This window comes from Myxine glutinosa, chromosome 7 (genome assembly GCF_964187855.1).
Source record: "Myxine glutinosa chromosome 7, kmMyxGlut1.1, whole genome shotgun sequence".
NCBI lineage: Eukaryota > Metazoa > Chordata > Myxini > Myxiniformes > Myxinidae > Myxine > Myxine glutinosa.
Genome location: NC_136267.1, coordinates 14,550,992 through 14,572,000, shown reverse-complemented (window position 1 = coordinate 14,572,000; position 21,009 = coordinate 14,550,992). Strand labels below are relative to the sequence as shown.

The window sequence follows — 21,009 nt, the reverse complement described above, 5'->3', positions numbered from 1 at the left end:
AGGAACACACAAAAGGAAATATAGTAATACAGTACTTCTTGAAGCAATGTTAAGATGTAGGAAATTACATGGAAGGAACACACAAAAGGAAATATAGTAATACAGTACTTCTTGAAGCAATGTAAAAATATAGGAAATTACATGGAAGGAACACACAAAAGGAAATATAGTAATACAGTACTTCTTGAAGCAATGTTAAGATGTAGGAAATTACACGTGGAAGGAGCACACAAAAGGAAATATAGTAATACAGTACTTCTTGAAGCAATGTAAAAATATAGGAAATTACACGGAAGGAACACACAAAAGGAAATATAGTAATACAGTACTTCTTGAAGCAATGTAAAAATATCGCAAATTACATGGAAGGAGCACACAAAAGAAAATCTAGTAATACAGTACTTATTGAAGCAATGTAAAAATATAGGAAATTACACGGAAGGAACACACAAAAGGAAATATAGTAATACAGTACTTCTTGAAGCAATGTAAAGATGTAGGAAATTACACGTGGAAGGAGCACACAAAAGGAAATATAGTAATACAGTACGTCTTGAAGCAATGTAAAAATATAGGAAATTACACGGAAGGAGCACACTAAAGGAAATATAGTAATACAGTACTTCTTGAAGCAATGTAAAAATATAGGAAATTACATGGAAGGAGCACACAAAAGGAAATATAGTAATACATTATTTCTTGAAGCAATGTTAAGATGTAGGAAATTACACGTGGAAGGAGCACACAAAAGGAAATATAGTAATACAGTACTTCTTGAAGCAATGTAAAAATATCGGAAATTACATGGAAGGCGCACACAAAAGAAAATATAGTAATACAGTACTTATTGAAGCAATGTAAAAATATAGGAAATTACACGGAAGGAACACACAAAAGGAAATATAGTAATACAGTACTTCTTGAAGCAATGTAAAGATGTAGGAAATTACATGCGGAAGGAGCACACAAAAGGAAATATAGTAATACAGTACTTCTTGAAGCAATGTAAAAATATGGGAAATTACATGGAAGGAGCACACAAAAGGAAATGTAGTAATACAGTACTTCTTGAAGCAATGTAAAATATAGGAAATTACATGGAAGAAGCACACAAAAGGAAATATAGTAATACAGTACTTCTTGAAGCAATGTAAAGATGTAGGAAATTACACGAAAGTAGCACACAAAAGGAAATATAGTAATACAGTACTTCTTGAAGCAATGTAAAAATATAGTAAATTACATGGAAGGAGCACACAAAAGAAAATGTAGTAATACAGTACTTCTTGAAGCAATGTAAAAATATAGGAAATTACATGGAAGGAGCACACAAAAGGAAATATAGTAATACAGTACTTCTTGAAGCAATGTAAAAATATAGGAAATTACACGGAAGGAGCACACAAAAGGAAATATAGTAATACAGTACTTCTTGATGCAATGTAAGAATATAGGAAATTACACGGAAGGAGCACACAAAAGGAAATATAGTAATACAGTACTTCTTGAAGCAATGTAAAAATATAGAAAATTACATGGCAGGAACACACAAAAGGAAATATAGTAATACAGTACTTCCTGAAGCAATGTAAAACTAGAACGGCACTTGGTAGAGAGCAGACATCCGCCTGGTGAACAGTTTACATTTTGTATCTCGGAGTAGACCAGAAAATCACAATACAGAATCACATTTAATCAAAATCAATCACAGGAATCACCATTCATAACTTTTTGAGATATCCTGCTATGTATCGTTTTTGGCTCCATCTCCCAATGAGTAGCCCGATCCAAATCGGGATATTCACCAAAATATAATCGTTTCGTCCTCGTCACATACGCTACATCTCTGCCAAATTTCGTCCAAATTCGTCCACCAATTTTTGAGATATCTTGTTCACAAATGTACAGACAAACACACAGACAGACAGACAGACAGACAGGGGTAACCTCCATCCACCTTTGGTGCTGGAGGTAAATATGGAAAATTACATGGAAGGAGCACACAAAAGGAAATATAGTAATACAGTAACTCTTGAAGCAATGTAAAAATCTCGAAAATTACTGGAAAGGCGCACACAAATACATAAAAACCACAGCCATGTAATGCCAACAGAAGCAAGAACAACTAAGTACGTAAACAAGATCCTTTTTTTCATACGTTTCACTCCATTTTACATCTTCATTGAGATTCACATGCAATATGTTTCACTTTGTGAAGTACGGTAAAGTGTGCTGTCTTTTGATTAAACCCGTAAGCGAAACGATGGGTTGGCACACCTAGATTTACTGATTTACACAAAAGTGTCCGTATTTTAAATGTTATCCGTATCTTTATCCCTTAAAAACCAAAAGCAATATGTAATGTTTGAATAACGATTGTGGACAGTTTGTGGAGTAAGAAGGTGATTTTTAACTGACCGGTAGTTCAGTGTGAGGTGCATGATTTGAGGCAAGGTGGATGGTGTGGGAAGGGTAATGAGGGATGGGGGGACTATTCAAAAGAGACAGGTATGAGACTTCCTACTTCCTGTGAAGGGCAATTTAAAAGCTGTAGTTGCTCGTAGTGCGAAGCTTCATTTCACTTTGTCAACTGTTGAATTTATCCAGTGTGCAGTTACAATTAGCAATCAATAATTATTATATTCAACCTTTCATCGTGGTGTTGATGGAAGTAATAATCCGGAAGTAGCTTAGAAGGGAAGGTTGTAGCAGTCGATGTAAATATTGGCAAAAAACCTCAGAGATGACGTGCACAATGAACTGTTCTTTTGTTTACAAAATCCAGGCTCATGGAAGAGAAAGGTGACGTAGGATAGATGAGATGGTGGGGAAGCAGGTGTACGAATGAGTGGGGGAGAAGAGGAGAGGCAAGAAATAATGAAATATAATGAAGGATGTAAAGAATGAAAGTGGAGAGTGGGGAGATGGTTAACAGGGATAAAAAAAAGAATTATGGGTAGGTAAGTAAGATGACATGAGATGGTGATGCACTGTTGTCTTGAATCCCTGGAGGGACTAGTGTGGTTGAAAAGACGAAGGAAGGAGGTTCCACAAGCAGGAGAAAAGAGGAACCCAGGAGTGAAGGCATGAAGTAAGCTTGGACTTCAAGGTGAAAAAAAGGAGTGGGTTACTGGAAGAAGAGTGATTTGGAGGCTGAACGAACAGGTAGAGAAAAGACAAGAAGAGAGGTCACCAACCTGATTATGATGAGAATTACAGACCGTGCACCTCTGCTTCTTTGTATGTAAAGCCAATTCATTTGAGATGCCAACAGCATCCAGGAGCTAACGGATGAAGCAGGAGTAGCAGCCCATTCAGGAGAGAAGTATGCCAGTTAGAGACTGATAAAGTCCTTGTAGTCCATGAGACATTCTGATTTACCTGGCTTCTGATAAAGTTTGTGTGGAAGGATTTAGCACAACAGAGGATACCCTGTCTGCAGGTGGTTTTCAACATCGGCTTTGATATTTATAGTTTGCCGAGTAGAGGTCGTGACTGATGGTGAAGCCTAGAAGTTCAAAGGACTGTACTTCTTCCAGTGGCTGGTCATGGAAGTAAATAGGAGATTTCCTTTCTGGAGAGAAGGTGAGAATGAGATTTTCCTGGATCGAATGATGTGTACCATGTGCTGACAGATTAGCACCTTGTCCTTTCCAGGTCTGTAGGGAGTGATGCAGCTGCCGTTGATATGTCGATGGGATTTCATTGGGTACCGTGACAAAATGTGACATCATCAGTAAGGTAGAAAAACAGGTTTTTCTATATCGGAGAGGTTATTTTACATTGAACCGATGTGGATGCTTCTTTTTGACACTCCAGCCTCCACTGGGAGAAGACATAATAGACCATTAATAGCTATGTGCTGATTGTGTGCATGGAGGAAGTCAGCAAGCCTGCAGGAATGAATGTGGTCTTGAATGCCAAAAGCAGGAAGCTTGGTGACCAAAGGGAGTGCCACACTGTATTGAAAGTCCAAAATGTGTCCAAAGAGACAGTTGTGACCTCTTGAATATGATTCAGGACCTTCGTCCATTGTTGAGAGGGAAGCAGCAGCACATGCAAAGTTGAAGGACTGGGACAGAATCCAAACTGATAATCAAAAATCAGGCCATTACATAAGAGGAAATAGAGAAAAAAGAGAATATGGGAAGCGAGTGGGGTATTTAGAGGATAGAGCGCGGATCGTCACGTCTGCTTCGCCAAATATTCAAGACCGTGTGGAAGTGGCAGTGAGCGTACTGGCCTGCAGTCGAGTCATTCGGGTGTTGTACCCTTCCTGTGTATTTGAGGGACGAGTAATGTAGGATGTCTTCCAAGGAGATGGACTTGGTCTTAGGTAAAGGACTACATAAAGAAAGCAGACGTCAGAGAAGCAAAAACAACAGGGTAGAATTTGGAAACACATGATGCCGTCTTGTCCCTTTGCAAACGTGGAGTTGAAGCTGGGCAGAAGTAATTTTTTGTTGAAAACTCGGTGTATCGGGGGCCTTGGTAAGGGAAAGGGAGTACGTTTGGGGGCAGAGAGCTATTGCTTGAGTACACGAGCTATGGAAGCAAATACCAAGTTAAGACGTCCAACCTCGTCTTTGGTAGAGTCAGCTGATATGCCATTTGAGGTGAGGGAGAGAATGTAGGGTGAGTGCACACCAGGGAGACATCTTTCAAGGTACCAACAGGACTTTGAAGATGGAGAGAGACGGGTTTGCAGGGTCATCCTCAAGATTGATCTGATGTTGTTTTTTTGCCTTGCCTGAGAATGGACACGTTGGGGGCCTACCTGGATAACGATAGGTTTTCATTTATCCGCTTCATCTTCCATGTTGAGAAAGCAAGATGTTTGTGCTCGAAATGCTGAGCATCAAGCGAGGAAGCAGCAAATACCAACCATTTTTGCCACCCTCTGGTTTGCTGGTACGCACACTCGCCTCTAAGGTGTCTACCCAGGGTTTGAAGGTGCTGCATCACAAGTTGGTGGAGGTTAAAAATCCCATGGTGTCCTTCGCGAAGAGTAGGTGATCTATCGCTGGTATCATGAACCAATCTACAAACTTGCTGCCCAAACTAGTTTGTCGAACGTCAGGCCTGGGCAACCGGTTCATGAATGTTTTGGGCCAAAAACTTCCCCCCGCCACCCCCACAATAACGTGGGAATAATTGAGGCCTTTAAAGAAAGAAGAAGTCTGCAAAATCTGGATGAAGTGTCCTACCACGCCCTTCGTTGTTGTAGATAATGAGCAGAACAAGAATAGGCTTGTGGATTATCAAACTACTCTGAAAGCATCTTTACACCACTGTTGCCAATTCACGATTGCAAATCTGAATCGAATCAAAATGTCTTTTAAACGACTGTCCAGCATAGTTGTGTTGCTCGAAAATTGATCTTAACACGACATTGAACAGGTTTATCAACATTTGAGTGGAGAAAACATCATCTGGGAGTTTGAGAACTACAGACAAGTATTACGATACGATCATTGCCACAAACAATTTGATGTAGGCCGAAATACAGATCCCAACAAGTTGAGCCGCATCTTGAATGAAAAACCAAAACCTGAAATACATTTCATCCTCGCTTGGATTTCAGTAAAGACTCGACCTTTGAGGCAACAGCTTATCCCGTGGTTCCATCCCATAAATAAGTAAATGCTGAACCCTGGTAAAGAGGCAAGCTCATGCTAAATTTACTGACACTTTAATATTGTAGAAGATGTGGATTGTGGAATGCCACGATTGCATTTCACTACCATTTTGATTCTTCCTCCTCTACTAAATTCTTCATGATCTCATGTTATTGAGAGGTACAAGGAAGGTGTGAAGGAGACTTTGGCAAAGTTTTCAATCTCTGTACTCCATGCACGGGACATTGCGACACCGAGAGAGCAGCGGAAGAGCAGATTCTAGAGAGAAACGCAGATGGGAGGAAAACATGGTGGTTTATTTATTATCGAAGTAAAACAATACATTGTGCACAGAGATAAATAAATAAATACCTAAATAACTAAAATAAATAAATTAATAAGGGCCAAAATCCTACTCAAAATCCTGATAAATTATCTTTGCAAAGTTCACAATTTCACGTTACATGTACTAACTTGGACATCCCGTTGTGGCGGTTACCTTATGTGCAGGTAACCGCATGTGGCGGTTACCTTATGTGCAGGTAACCATTACCTTATTTGGGCATAATACACGCGCACGGGCCTGTTGGACCTTTGGTTGTGTGGACGTGACGCACGCGCGGTTGCCGGAGCCACGCCCTCCGAAGAGGGCTTTTGGCTTTATTTAAGCGTGCCGACTTCCGTTCGCTTTTAGTGTGCTGGATCTTGCTGTTTGAATAAACCAACTTCGAACCCTACGAATGGCCTCGTTCTCTCGCCTTCCGCGACTCCTAAACCGTGAACATTAACATGTAAGAATCATTCAAAAAGAAGTAAATTACAAAAACCATTGATATTTTTACAAATTCTATGTGCACTGAGGAATGATATACAACAAGTGATTTATTTGATGAAATACCAAAATATCATCCATGATTTAACCTATCATAAACGAGTAATAGTGAAAGATTTACATGATGTAAAAATTCTCCACTATCGCGCTACATTCAACAAAGTTATTACATTAAACTGAGCTGGCAGGATGGCCGAGAGGTACGCACCTCTAAGCCGTCACGCCTGGGTTCGAATCCCAACCCAGCTACGAACCGTAATCCCGGTGATTCATCAATATGTGTGCCATCCCTCAGATGGACGCTAAATGGGCTTCCCTTCCACCAGCATTCGTTGGTGGACGTTAAAGATCCCACAGTGTCCTTTACAAAGGAAGGCGACCATGATCAAATTACCAATTCCTTCTCTAACCAGCAGAGGGCATTGATGCAATGGCATCAGTGGTACAGCCGTGCCCCCAGCCAATGACGCTACCCCACAGCCTTGTGCTGCATACGACAGATAGACTAAGAGACTACATTAAATTGTTATTGTGATTCATTAATATTTTTTTTACAAAATATGGGGTTGAACTGTTCTCATACCTTTTAGTCATCTTACTATAATTCACCAAATGTCCGTCCGTCCATTCGAAGGTACCGCAAAAACTGCTCAACCGATCGCAACGATATTTTGGGTGGGTATTCCTGGGACCCCTGGGAGTAAAATAGGCCATGTCGTTTTTCCAATTTTCCAATTTTCCAGTTTTTCCAAACACTATGGAATAATATTTACCGATATGAACAGTGACGTGGCTTTTGTTGAAATTCTACAAATAGTTTATTCTACGTACCAGGAGAGAGTAGATCGACTCCTGACGAACTCTTCCTATATAAACGTGCGGCTCCAAAGTAACACTGCAGCGTGTGCAAAGCGACTGAGAAACAGGTGTAGCGGCCGCTTCCGTGTTACAGATTCGGCACGCACTCTTCACACATAAACGTGCGACTGAGAAAGACGTGCAGCGGCCGCTTCCGTTTTGCAGAATTCAATCTTTTTTTTAAAAGTGGCGCCATGTACTGTTTAGATTTTGATGATTTGCGTGTGATATGATTCAACGGATGTTTATATGAATCGTTGAAAAAAAAAAAGCCTTCAATTTCTGATATTTTGCCCTTACATTTGGGCCTCCCAATTGAAGCCCCGCCCGTAGGGCGGGTACCGTTGCTAGTGCACACAATTTAGGAGATGTTGGATGTGTTTCCAAGAGACTATTACATCATATTTTGCCTGTGATCTGACGGCCTAAGTCTAAACATGGGAGTTTTGATTAATTGACAAATTTCAAACAAACTAGAAACAAGAGACGTCAAACTCATATTGAACACAAGGACCTCATCAATGCTTGCCTTTTGCCCAAGGCATTTATCTTTTTACAGGACTGGCCTGTTTTTAAAAAGCCAAAGTTTCCGACATTGACGAAGAAGAAGTGGGACTTCGAACTTTAATGCAATGGTTCCATCAGTAACGTTTATTATTCTATGACAGCAGGAACCCTTTTGAAGGACAAGGGAGGAGCACACAAAATTATATATTGTAATACTTCTTGAAGGAATAGAAAAAAATATAAAAGTACATGAAAGGAGTACACAACAACCTTGACAACAACAATTATGTATTATAAAATAGCCTTTTCTTCTTTCACTTCATTTTACGTCCTCATTGAGATTCACAGACAGACATGCAATGTTTGCGAAGTACAACTTGCTGTCTTTTTGGTTGAAGGAGTGAGCGAAGCGATGGGATCAAGATATAACTTGATGGCACAAGTTGATATGGATTGTTATTGACTGAGCTTGTTGAAACATGTCGATGTTGGATCACCTTTAGGGAGAGACCCAAACCAACCCTCTTACTGTGTTGTCTCTTCTCTCTTTCCTGTTGATTCATTCCCATTCCTATTGTATATAACTGTTTTTTTGGTTTGTTTGTTTTTTGTATACTGAGTCGAGGCTCGTGTAAGAGCTAACATATAGAACATATAATAAAGGGAGCAGGAGACAAGAGGGGGGAGAGAGAAGGATGTGCAACAACAGTAGGGAACAGGGACATCGGGAGAGGGCTGGGGCCGCACAGGGTTCAAGGGATAAACAAGATGTTGCCCGAGTCGGCCAGTGTCAGTTTGTTGCCTTTTAACCTCTTATCATCTCGTTCTCTATGAGTCTTCTTGAGTCCTCAATCTTGTTTAATGTACACAAAAGGGACATGGGAGACCATTCCTTTTGTGATGGGTGTATTGTAGTCCATGTCAGTTGACCTGAATGAATAAATCTGTGTGTACGATGTTGCAGTAGGTAATGAATCAGAGTTTTGTAATTTTACAAGAAATTCCTTTGGGATCGAGCCTGTCATAACGGAAAAAGAGAAGGGCCAAGAAGATATACACACGTCATAGGTACCACATTCTGCAAGATCAACGATGGTCAGGTCAGGTCAAGTATGGGAGCATGCACATTCCGACGGTACTCCAGGTGCCTCCGTCTGGCCATCCCCCAGGCTGATACCTGGCCCATCCCTATCTCCTTGAGATGCCGATCAACCTACTGCAACCACGAGGAACCCTTGCTGAGAGTATCTGGTGAGCTGGATCAGCGTCCGGAAAACGAGCCACATGTCCATGCAGCCGCAGCTGACGCTCACGGACCATACAGGAAACAAATCTCATCTGAGTCTCTCTCAGCAACAGCTCGTTGGACACAAAGTCCGACCAGCGATAGCCAAGGATTCTCCGAAGAGACTTGGTTCCAAAGAAGTGAAGTCTCATTCTCTGGCCCCTGGTAAGGGTCCAAGTCTCGCTTCCATAGAGCAACACTGGAAGCACCGAGGACTTAAAGAGAAGCACGATGGATGCTATTGAATCCACAATATCAATGGTATAATTGAAAGCTTGTTTTTTATGGAGGTTTGGTGGAGAATACAAAATCAAGGAAGAGAAGACATGTGTGAGGGAATGGGAAAAGTACAGAGAAGGGGGTGAATATATATATTGGCCTTGTCCAGTTGGGAAGGTGTAAGGGGGAGCAGTTTTAGTAATGTTTTATTTTGTTTTTTATTAACTCCTTTTTTTGGTGTTATTGGGCAAGTGGATGAGGCAGAATGAGGGAGAACAATCAAAATAGTTTCCGGCTGAGGCCTACACACAGCTCACGTGATTAAACCGTCTAATCTATCGTCTAGTCATGCACGTGAGAAATTGACACAAGAAGCACAAAATGTTTGCACGATAAGACTTGCGAACAGACACACACCGGACGATTAGCAGTGAGGGTAACGATTGATAACAGTTAGACGAGATATATCTGGAACGCCATAGTTTTAAAAATACTTCTCTTGGAAGGGAAGAAACATGTCCGTGCACGGAGGAAGGCCGGGACCAGAATGAGACCATATCTTTGAGACGTTTCACTCCTTTCGACCTTCATCCTTCCATACATTGTTCCCTCAAAGCATTTCCTGAGATTAGTTCGTACGTTTATCGATGCTGGGACATCCCGTTCCCTGTGCGTCTGCCTCCTTTGTAATTAGTTTTGAAGTGCACTGACGTGGGCCTACACCTTCCTTTTCATAGTACCTGTTCGGTAGGTGTACGTGCTACTGTAGATTTGCAATTTGTCCCTGCCTTTGGCACCATCACAGATTTTTATTCCCGGCATCAAAAAGCTCCATATATTTAGCGAAGAGTTTCAAATGGAGCACCTCACCGCCATTGGAGCATTTAACTCGCATCGGATGTGGCAATAACTGCGCATTGTTGCTCCCAGATTGGCGGCTCGATGACAGAAGACGCCATTTTGTATTTTCCCCCTCCATCTTTACTCCGTTTGGAATCCCGTGCGAGCACGGCCAACTTGCTAGTTAGTGTATGATGATACACGGGGATTCCAATGACGATTGTTATTGTTGGATCCCGACTGTATATTGAGATCATTTAGCAGTGTATGACCATCCCAAGCAGGTTTTGTAATCAAGATTCCTTCAAAACGAAAAGTCAACTTGGAAAACCACGTTGTTTTGCATGCATTCGTTTTGCTGTTATTTTAAACTTGGTTATTGTGTTTTATGGTTGTTGTTCCAAGCAGCTCCGCGGACGAAATACTATGGATATATCCGAAAAATAAGCAGGAAGGAGAGGGAGTACCAGAGGGGCCTTTGTTGGAGGAAAGTCCAAAGGTTGTGCCCACCTTGCTTCAACCTGATGACCAAAATACCACTTGGTGGGTTGATTATGGAAAGCGGTTCATGGTCAAGGCTAAGGTTGTAGCTCAAGGTGTTACAGGACATGTGTGTCTCACTTGATGGCGGTGACGGTTGGTATTTACGTTGCATACATTGTTTTCGCTGGAGGATTATCTGTATGGTTATTGCGATCTACTTTAATAAAACACCAGCTGTTTGTAGACCCGTTGATGTGAACCCATAATCGTGTATGACCATCCTTAGGTTTATGACACATGTCATACGACGGTCGACACAGTGACCATTTTTTTGTTTTTTTTGTATACAGGATCGAGGCTCGTGTGAGAGCTAACATTGATCACAAAAAGATAAACTGACACATAAAACATATGATGAAGGGAGCGGGAGACAAGATGGAGACATTGGGAGATCTGTGGGAGGGAGAGGGCTTGGGGGAGGAGGCATGGGAAGGGGGGTAGGGGTGGGAGAGGTTAAAAAAATACATGGACACTGCTAGGACTTCCAGGAAAGAAGTCGGTATTTCAAAAAAGTGGATCTTGGGTGAATTAACGGGGGTAGAAAAGATCAAGGTTTTGGATGGGGGAAGATAAGAGATGGTGGTGAACAGCTGTTTTAAAGACCTGGAGGGAGGAGTGGGATTGAAGAGAGTGGGGGAGTTTGTTCCAGAGGCGGGAGAAAAGAGGAATGAAAGAGTGGAGGTGAGCAGAAAGCCGAGACTTTGGCAGTTTAACCATCAGAGGGTTGCAGGCAGATCTTGTGCGACCTGTAGGAATATTTGGGGGACAGAGCACAGATAGAGCTGGGGGAGCAAGGCCGGAGAGGAGTCGGTAGAAGACAGAAAGACCACCTACCTGCCTGCGGTGAGTGAGTGAAAGGCCCTTGGAGTTAGCTTCATCGCAGGAGATTCCAATGATTCTGAATGCTTTGGTTTCAACAGCGTGAAGACGAGCTAGGTGTGAGGCAGGAGCACCGGCCCAGAGGGGGGGGGGGGGGGGGGGAACAGTATTCCATTGAGCTGCGGATGAAAGCCTTGTATGTGGTGAGGAGCTCAGGTGTGGTGAGGACCATTACGAAGTTCATGACGTATCTGCTACCAACGGGCCATCAGAAGCGTAAACCTGAGGCACGAGCTTGTTTTGTTTGTTTTGCTTTTGTGGAAGTTGACTGATTTGTAGGAAACTGCACACAGGAAGAGGTGCGTGGAACAAGACTGCAGCACACATGAAACTCAACAACGTGGCGTAATGCAGATGCGATCCCCAAAGTAGAACAAAAACAAAAATGAGGAAAAAAGCTTTTAAAGCACGAGAACACACGTATCTCTAACCGGACACACAACGCTGGAGCCAAACACCACAATTATATCACAGCTTTTCAGCATGTATGTTGTTGTCCTTGGTAAAGACGACCGCTTTCCATCTCATGTTGAAGGTACATAGCAATTAATCCATCAGGGTGTTTTCATTTGTGGAGTTTTTAAGTATTTAAGTCGAGGCCCTTGAATAAACCTAATTGGCCTAGAGGTACGCGCACACCTCTTTGCTGTCTAGCCTGGGTTTGAATCCCGACCCAGCTATAAACCATCATCCCGGTGTTTCACAAGTGCTTCAGTTGTAATCCTAGCCGGGTCGTACCAATGACTTCAGAATAATGGTACGTGCTGCTTTCTCAGTTGACACTCAGTATTGGGAGGATAGAGCACGGATAAACCCCATGGGGGGGGGGGGGGGGGGGGTAGCCGGCACCCAGAGAGGATGTTTCATTTGCCAATGTCGACTGGTGTCATTGGTTGTTATCTCCATAATTTGGGTTTTAGAAGGTGGAACGGACTCGAAGTATCCATCTCCACTTCGGTGAAGGATTGCAATTCATGAGCTAAGTTGTGAAGTTGTGTTGTTCTCAGTTTTGTTCCAAGGCCCCATTTCAGCATCGCCAGTGAGCTCCGTACAGCCTCCAACTGTAGTTTGTTTGTGTTAATGTTCCCAGGGATGGTTTTTAATGATCTCTCTAAGTTTCCTCTTTATCATTCCCGTTGCTCCATTTATCACTAGTACAATTTTGGTGCTCTTCATCTGCCAGGATCTTTTCACTTCATTCTTGGGGTCTTGATATTTGACCTTTTTCTTGATTTCCGCATTATTTAGGCCAAAATCGCCGGGTACTGATATCTCGATCATCAATGTCTTTTCCTTTCTGTTCCCGAGTACAATGTCCGGTCGCAATGCTTTGTTTTCTATGTTCACGCTGGGTGGGATCATCAGGTCGTACGTGAGTGAGCATTTTGTCCTTGTTTTCAATGATGGCTTTTTTTCATTTTTCCATGAGTTTTGTGGAACTGGGGCATTGAATTTGTGATGGCAAATTTCTCCTGTCCACAGTGCCTGAATTTCTGCAGATGTGGCAGGAGATTACTCTACATACGTTGTTGTGCCTTTGGGTGTACGGCTGTTCTGACATGAGTTTTTTTTACTTCCTGATGGGGGAGGTAACTCGTGCTTTCTGTTTCTACCTTGCAGAACCTACAGTTGTCCGATTGACTCAGTCCTGCCATCTTTTTTAATCCATTGGTGTAGTGCCCCTGGTCTTGGGCATTAATAATGATTCCTTCTCCGTCTAAGTTGAGCTGACCTCCTCTTAGCCATTCCAGAGATCCTTCTTTGTCTATCCCTAATCTGTCCAACTCTTCTTTTTGTCCCCCGTCGCACCGCGGATCGAAAGGTGGACTATGGTTTTCCCCTCCGTCCGTGTGTGCATCCGTCCGTGTGTGCGTGTGTGCGTGCGTCTATGCGTGCGGAAGCGAAGGACCGAATTCTAATTTGGTGTGTGGCTGCAACTAGGCATAAGGAAGAACGCTATTGAAAATTGGGTCACTACCTCAAAATCCAAGATGGCCGCCGCCATGTATGTCTGAACCTTGTGAGTGGAATATCTTGAAAAATAAGCGAAGTACCAACTTCTAATTTGGTGTGTGGGTGTATCTAGGCATACGGACGAAAGCTATTGAAAATTGGGTCGCCATGTCAAAATCAAAGATGGCCGCCACCATATATATGTCTGCACCTTGTGAGCGAAATATCTTGAAAAATAAACGAACTACTAACTTCTAATCTGGTGTGTGGGTGTATCTACGCATAAGGGAGAACGCCATTGAAAATTGGGTCGCCACGTCAAAATCCAAGATGGCCACCTTGCGTCTTCCACTTTGTCAACTCGCATCACTTCACCAACGGGGGACCTGGGCGTAACGCTTGTTTTTTTAAATACTTCTCTGCTCTTTTGCCTTTCTCCCAGTTTTCACTATATATCTGCTGGTATTTCATCTTGTATTTTTTTGTCTTTTTTGCAATCATTGGGGTTGTATTCATTACTGTTTCGGTTTGGTGCGTGACATTGATTTTGATACATGGTGTTAAAGCATGTGACTTCCTTGTTTTTTATACATGGTGATGAGGCATGTGACTTCCTTGTTTTTGATACACTCGGCGTGCCTACCGATCACTTCGCTGACTGGTTGAATCAAAAGACAGCTTGTTGCACTTCACAAACATATTGCATGTCTATCTATGAATGTCAATGAGGATGTACATTGTTCAATGAAGTGAAACCAAAAAAGGATACGGTATTTTATAACATGTCGTTTTTTCTGCCTCCAAATCCCGGTGTTTTAATCTATTTTATAACATGTCCTGTTGCTGCGTTTGCATGGTGGTTGTGGTTGTTGTTGTTTGTGTGCTTCTTCCATGTACTTTTATATATTTTTCTATTGCTTTGAGAGGTATTACATTTTGTAATTTTGTGTGCTCCCTCCATGTCCTTCTGAAGGGTTCCGGTTGTTGTAGAGTAATAAACGTTACCATTGAAACTTCTGCATTAAGCGTAATAATAAACACGTGCCAACACCAACGTGCGTGCATTAAATCTGTTAAAATGGTATTTTCGGTATTTTAATAACAGCTTCATTTAGTAGGAAGTAAAATGGATGTACTGGGTAATATACATGTAATATGTGAGTTAAGGTGCATATGATTCCCTGGTAATGTGAGATAGTATATTTATTGTTTATATAATGTTGTGCGATGAGATTATTAATATATATTAATCCCTCTGACAAGGGAGGGTAAACATCTATCCGGATTCTGATTTACCATACTCTGTTAAAGAGCGTCGGTGCTGCTAAAGTGTTTATCGGAAAAGGGTTGTACTGGGTGGTTTGCCATTGCCTTCCCAGCAGCAGTTATATAGGGCAGCAATTTGTAATTTGTTAATGGTGCCAGCGATAGCTCGCTTACTCTTTGCAAAGGACACCATGGGATCTTTAGCATCCACCAACTCATGTCAGCAGGCAGGACACTCAGCTTAACGTCCATTCAATGGATGGCACGCACATGGATGAATCCTGTGAAACACCGGGATGACAGTTTATAGCTGGGTCGGGATTCAAACCCAGGTTAAACAGCTTGGAGGCGAGTGTGTACCTCTCAGCCATGTCGACAGGAAAAACTGTATAATGTTTGAATAGTGAGATTGTGTTGTTGTGTTGACTGTCTGGACACATCTGAAGTCATAGATCTACTGATGTAGACACACAGCTGTGGTTGTGGGCCCACTGTTTGGTGCTGATGTAGACCCACAGCTGTAGTTGTGGGCCCACTGTTTGGTACTGATGTAGACCCACAGCTGTAGTTGTGGGCCCACTGTTTGGTGCTGATGTAGACCCACAGCTGTAGTTGTGGGCCCACTGTTTGGTACTGATGTAGACCCACAGCTGTAGTTATGGGCCCACTGTTTGGTACTGATGTAGACCCACAGCTGTAGTTATGGGCCCACTGTTTGGTGCTGATGTAGACCCACAGCTGTAGTTGTGGGCCCACTGTTTGGTACTGATGTAGACCCACAGCTGTAGTTATGGGCCCACTGTTTGGTGCTGATGTAGACCCACAGCTGTAGTTGTGGGCCCACTGTTTGGTACTGATGTAGACCCACAGCTGTAGTTATGGGCCCACTGTTTGGTGCTGATGTAGACCCACAGCTGTAGTTGTGGGCCCACTGTTTGGTACTGATGTAGACCCACAGCTGTAGTTATGGGCCCACTGTTTGGTGCTGATGTAGACCCACAGCTGTAGTTGTGGGCCCACTGTTTGGTACTGATGTAGACCCACAGCTGTGGTTGTGGGTCCACTGTTTGATACTGATGTAGACCCACAGCTGTGGTTGTGGGCCCACTGTTTGGTACTGATGTAGACCCACAGCTGTGGTTGTGGGCCCACTGTTTGGAGAGGTTCTGGGCCGAAGGGTCGAAACCTCTGTGAAGAACAGAGCCAGCTAATGATCCCAGCAGTCCAGAAATCCATCATTTAGAAATCAATGAAGTTCTTACTTTACCTAAAGTGAACTACTTTGAGCTTTGCGATTGGAGTAAAGTTGAGTGAAGGGTGTTATGGAATTATAGTATCACTTACAACATTCTTTAAATGTTAAAAGAATGAGTTTACTGCTCAGTAGATAATTAAATTGTGAGGAATATATCAGCAAACAATGATATTCTTATCTGGCCACGAATTACAAGCTTCTCAACACTTTTCTTTCACTTGTTTCGAGATGTTCGTTCAATTCTCTTTCAAAGAATGCACAACCATAATCACACAATAACTTTCCAAACACGTTCGTCTTCACACTTCTCCATGTAGAAAAATTAACTCCTGTCCACAGTGCCGAGGCTCAAAGTTGCTCGTCTTAATTACACAAACAGAATGAATAAGGCAGTTTGAAAACCTTGCACACAGTTAGCTCTTTCAATAAAAGCAATTTATTTTTTATTGTTTTCTTATAAGTAGATGTATGACTGCGTCCTGAGAAGAGAGGAGATTGAATGATGACCGCATTCCTGATTTCTCCCTGTTCTTTACCTTCCTTTCCCTCTATACCCACCCATCCCTCTTGGTTGTTTCCAGCAATATTGATGCCGAGAAGGACGCACTAAAAGATCAACCCACGACCGACAGCAACCCCGTAAACGGTGATGCAGTACTCAACGTATAATGTAAGTCCCTGCACACTCTCTCGGATTTCCACTTCATGCCATCAGGTCCTCGGTTTACCGTGCTACCGAATACTACACTCAATCCGATCGGGGAAGAGCAAGATGAGAGAGAGGATCAGTTGTATCAGTTGTTACGGCAGGATCAGTTGTATCAGTTGGATCAGTTGTTACGGCAGGATCAGTTGGAGTTTGAGTACTTGGGTAACCTGAGATACAAACGTATCAGGAGTCGAGACTCAGATCAAATAACTTACACAACCTGGTAATGGCAAAGACGAGATCAAACCTACAACAGATGGTTACCTTTTACCTGCTCGACTTTACCGTTTAACGGACCTCGATGCAGTACCAATGTCTTTGCACCTGTTAGACTTTTTTTTTTGAACCAGCTCCCTCGTTTTGCAGGAAGTCCTAATTAGTAACGGTTTCATTTACTTATACAAGTTTAAACCTTTTAATGCACAAGGATCGCAACTACTCACAAAAATAACTCGACACAAAATATACCATGAGACCTTTAATGTCCACCACGCTTCGTGTCCAATCGATGGACGGAGAACTTTGTGATGCAACCTGTGCCTGTGAAGCACCAATCAGACAGTTTATAGTCTGGTAGAGAATCGAACCCAGACTAGATCGGCTCAATAGCAAATGCACTCACTGTAACACTACAGTCAACACCAACCAGACTTTCAGACGAACTTTAAGTGCTGCACAGAAATAAACAAATTAGATGTTCCATTTGTTTTCCAATAAAGACAAAAAATTATTGTGAAGATAAAAACCTAACATTTTGATGTAATAGGTAATTTCTTTGGCTTCATAGTAGTTACGTCTCAAAAGTTATTTTATAAATTACATGAAATACAGTCGCCTGTGAACATATTCACTCCCAAGCAAATACACCACATTCAGATGAGTTGTGAATGATGCAGAAAACAGTTCATTTTCCAAATGACAATTACAGATTCCACCAATTCATGTTCCAAATGAACTCCTTGAGTCAATACTTCATAGAAACGCCTTTGGCAGCAATTACAGCATCGAGCCTTCCCGAGTATGTCTATATCAGGATTTGGGGATTTGGGATTTGGGATCCCACATCGGGATTTGGGGAGTTTCTCCCATTCTTCTGTGCAGATTTGCTCAGGCTCTTTCAAGTTGCTCGAGCTCTGGAGCGTTGGTGAACAGCAATCTCCTGGATGGCATTAAAGTCTGGACTTTGGCTGGGCCACACTCAAGGACTTTCATGTTCTTGTTCTGAAGCAATTCCAGTGTTGCTTTGGCTGTATGATTGGGGTCATTCTCTTGTTAGAACATAAATCTTCACTGCAGTTGAAGGTCTTTTGCACTCTGAAGCAGGTTCTCCTCAATGATTCGCCTGTATTTGGTTCCATTCATTGTTCCCTTTATCCTTACAAGTCTCCAAGTCCCTGCCGCTGAAAAGCATCCCCATAGCATGATGCTGCCACCACCATGCTTCACGGTAGGGATGGTGTTAGATGGGTGATGAACTGTGCTTGATTTCCGCCAGATGTAGTGCTTTGCATTCAGGCCAAAGAGTTCGATGTTCATCTCATCAGCCCACATAATGTTTTGCCTCATGAGTCTTTCATGTGCCCTTTTGCAAACTCCAGGCGTGCTGCCATGTGCCTTTTTCTCAGGATTGGCTTCCATCTAGCCACTCCCCCATAAAGTCTAGATTTATGAAGTGCTGCAGAGACTGTTATCCTTTTGGCAGGTTCTCCCATTTCAGCCAAGGAACTCTGTAGTTCTGCCAGAGTGATCATTGGGTTCATGGCCACATCCCTCACCATGGGCCTTCTTACCCGGTTGCTCAATTTGGTTGGACGGCCAACTTTCGAAAGTCTGCATAGTTTCATATTCTTTCTATTTCCTAATGAGGGAGCTCACTGTGCTCTTGGGAACCTTTTACGGCTGTGATTGGTTGAATAATGTTGTCATGGCAACCATCTTGAATAACTTGTCTTGTGTCCGCGATATTTCAAAAAACGTTCAAGATTTGGCTTTCATATTACACAGAGCTTATATATTTTGTGCTTTTCATATTCATCATACCTGAATCATCATAAACATCATAAGCCAGGGGTTCAGATAAAACCACTTCCTTCATCATGAGCCAGAGGTTCAGATAAAATCACTTCGTACATCATGAGCCAGGGGTTCAGATATAATCACTTCCTACATCATGAGCCAGGGGTTCAGATATTCAGGTTCAGGTTCAGGAACCCTGGTGTTGGGCTAGCGGCTAGGGTGCCGGCTTGGGATCCTCGGATCCTGGGTTCGAAACCCGGTCGATCGCTGAATTAATGCCAGGAGGGTTGACTCAGCCTGTCATCCTTCCGAGGTCAGCTAATTGAGTACCAGTTCACTGGTAATTCACTGGTAATTCCCTGGTTGTCATAAAAGGCGACAAAAAGGGTTGGCGGCAGGAAGGGCATCCGGCCGTAAAACATTGCTTCAAAAAGGGGACCGAAAAACAACAACAACCACGGTCCCCGAAAAAGGCCAACCCCCGCTTGTGGGGGAAAAAATGGCCTCCAAAGGTGTTTTTTTTTTTTTTTTTTCATTCATCATACCACCCAAACGACAGGAGACCTAGAGTATCAACTCCTTGTTTATTTTAAAGAAGTTAGGAGGTTGGGTGCCCAATCATGAGTAAGCAAAGTCACGCACCTGTATGAAAAGTAGTTTTGCAGCATTTATATGATGGATTTACATCAGGACCTCTGTTACCACAGGTAACCTGTCTCTGTTTCACGTGGTGTGCGCATCATACATAATGTGAATCGCTCAGCTCTTTGAAAGTGGCTGGATTTCATGGTTTTATAGCAATTGTATTACGTATTGAAAGTTTTTATTGCGATGTTCACTTTCCAGTGTGGAAATAATCTTGCGCAGCACATTTAGGGTAAATGCATGCATAGTCTGAGTTGAAACGCGGCCTGGCATTTCCAGATCAAAATTAACTCTCACCAAGCATTACTATTCTCCTGCATCTCTTTCTTCTGTGTTCACATTTTTTTCCGGACATCGTGCACAGGAAATCGCAAACTTTCAATCACCTGCGCGGTACATGTGGGGTGTGGCCCCCGATAACTGAGCGGTCATCAGCCAAATCAAAAGCCGTACGCAATAGAATCTTACGTTTTTGTCAATGGCAAAAAAATTTTTGCAAATGCAGATCAGATAATCAGCGAAGGGAGTACAAGGCATCCTCCTCGGTGGCAATGTTTGGGCAAATCGAGTTATTGAAAGGTGAATTCCGTGCAACATGCGCTCGATTGCGAGGAAAAGCCGAGGCTTCTCTTTAGCAAAGTTCCAGTGCCACAGACAAATCGCCCGATATTCACAAGAAACGCATCATCTTGGTCTCTGGAAGGCTCACAATTTCGTTTGAACACGTCTGTGTACTTTATGATGAATGTTATTATTGTGGTTAATTGTGTTATATATCTTGTGCTTTATTTCTCTTTCTTTATCTAACTGTCTATGGAGAGGTGAATTATTCCAAAAAATGTTCTTGTAAGGCTCATTTGGCTCTGCCTGGAGGAGTTTGAGGGTAGAGGAGTAGCAGCTGAAATCCGAATCCTATCCAGGTTCCTCCTGATGACTCCAACTCTGTTTCCTCAAAGTTCCTGTGACTCAATCTAAAAAATATTCTTGTTTTTGTTTCAGACTCGACATTCCTTGCTACTGCCTACAGCAACTGCTGGGAACGTAATGTTCACAACTCCACCCAACAGGCACTTGTAATGAAAATATTATATTAAAAAAAGGTGTTTAATAACCCTGCTTGTACAATTACAAATACACGAGCAGCAAACTGAAACTGCTTTGAGTAACAAAGATGTCTAAAACACTGGTTTGTGTAAAATTTGTTTTATATTAAACGAGCTCATACTTTTGTATATTTTTCCATGACTTGTAAACAATGTACCTGCAAACGTACACTTTGGTTGGCCTGACTCGAGCCACGTTATCTCTTGGATACCTTGGGTGCCATCTGCACAATACGTATGAAAAATGTTGGAAAGTCCCCCACCCTGAGAGTGCACCCAGTATTGCATCATCATCATTTGTATGCAGGGAGTTTTCGCACTTGAATTGGCATGTATTCCAGGATGGGCTAAAAAAGTTCTAAGAAGGCCACAAATTAGCAAGATCCACCAATATGTCAAGTAGCTAAGTTTTATTTTGCTGTACTAGTCTGTATTGTCATGTCTGCAGCCCCTGTCCAACTGTGTGATGACAAAATTCAAC

The 21,009-nt window shown here is 42.4% G+C and overlaps 1 protein-coding gene across 2 annotated transcripts in view; it reads left to right on the top strand.

The window, feature by feature from the left end:
- LOC137430992 (myelin protein zero-like protein 2) overlaps positions 1-20,655 on the top strand; it is a 93,232-nt gene extending 72,577 nt beyond the window's left edge. The window contains exons 5-7 of one of the 2 annotated variants that reach the window (XM_068121828.2): positions 10,568-10,702; positions 16,637-16,725; positions 20,425-20,655. In XM_068121828.2, coding sequence (XP_067977929.1) covers positions 10,568-10,702; positions 16,637-16,724 — 223 coding nt within the window. In that variant the 3' untranslated portion in view covers position 16,725; positions 20,425-20,655. The remainder of the gene's footprint in view (positions 1-10,567; positions 10,703-16,636; positions 16,726-20,424) is intronic. The other variant, XM_068121829.2, reaches the window with a different exon arrangement.
- Positions 20,656-21,009: the final 354 nt, after the last annotated feature.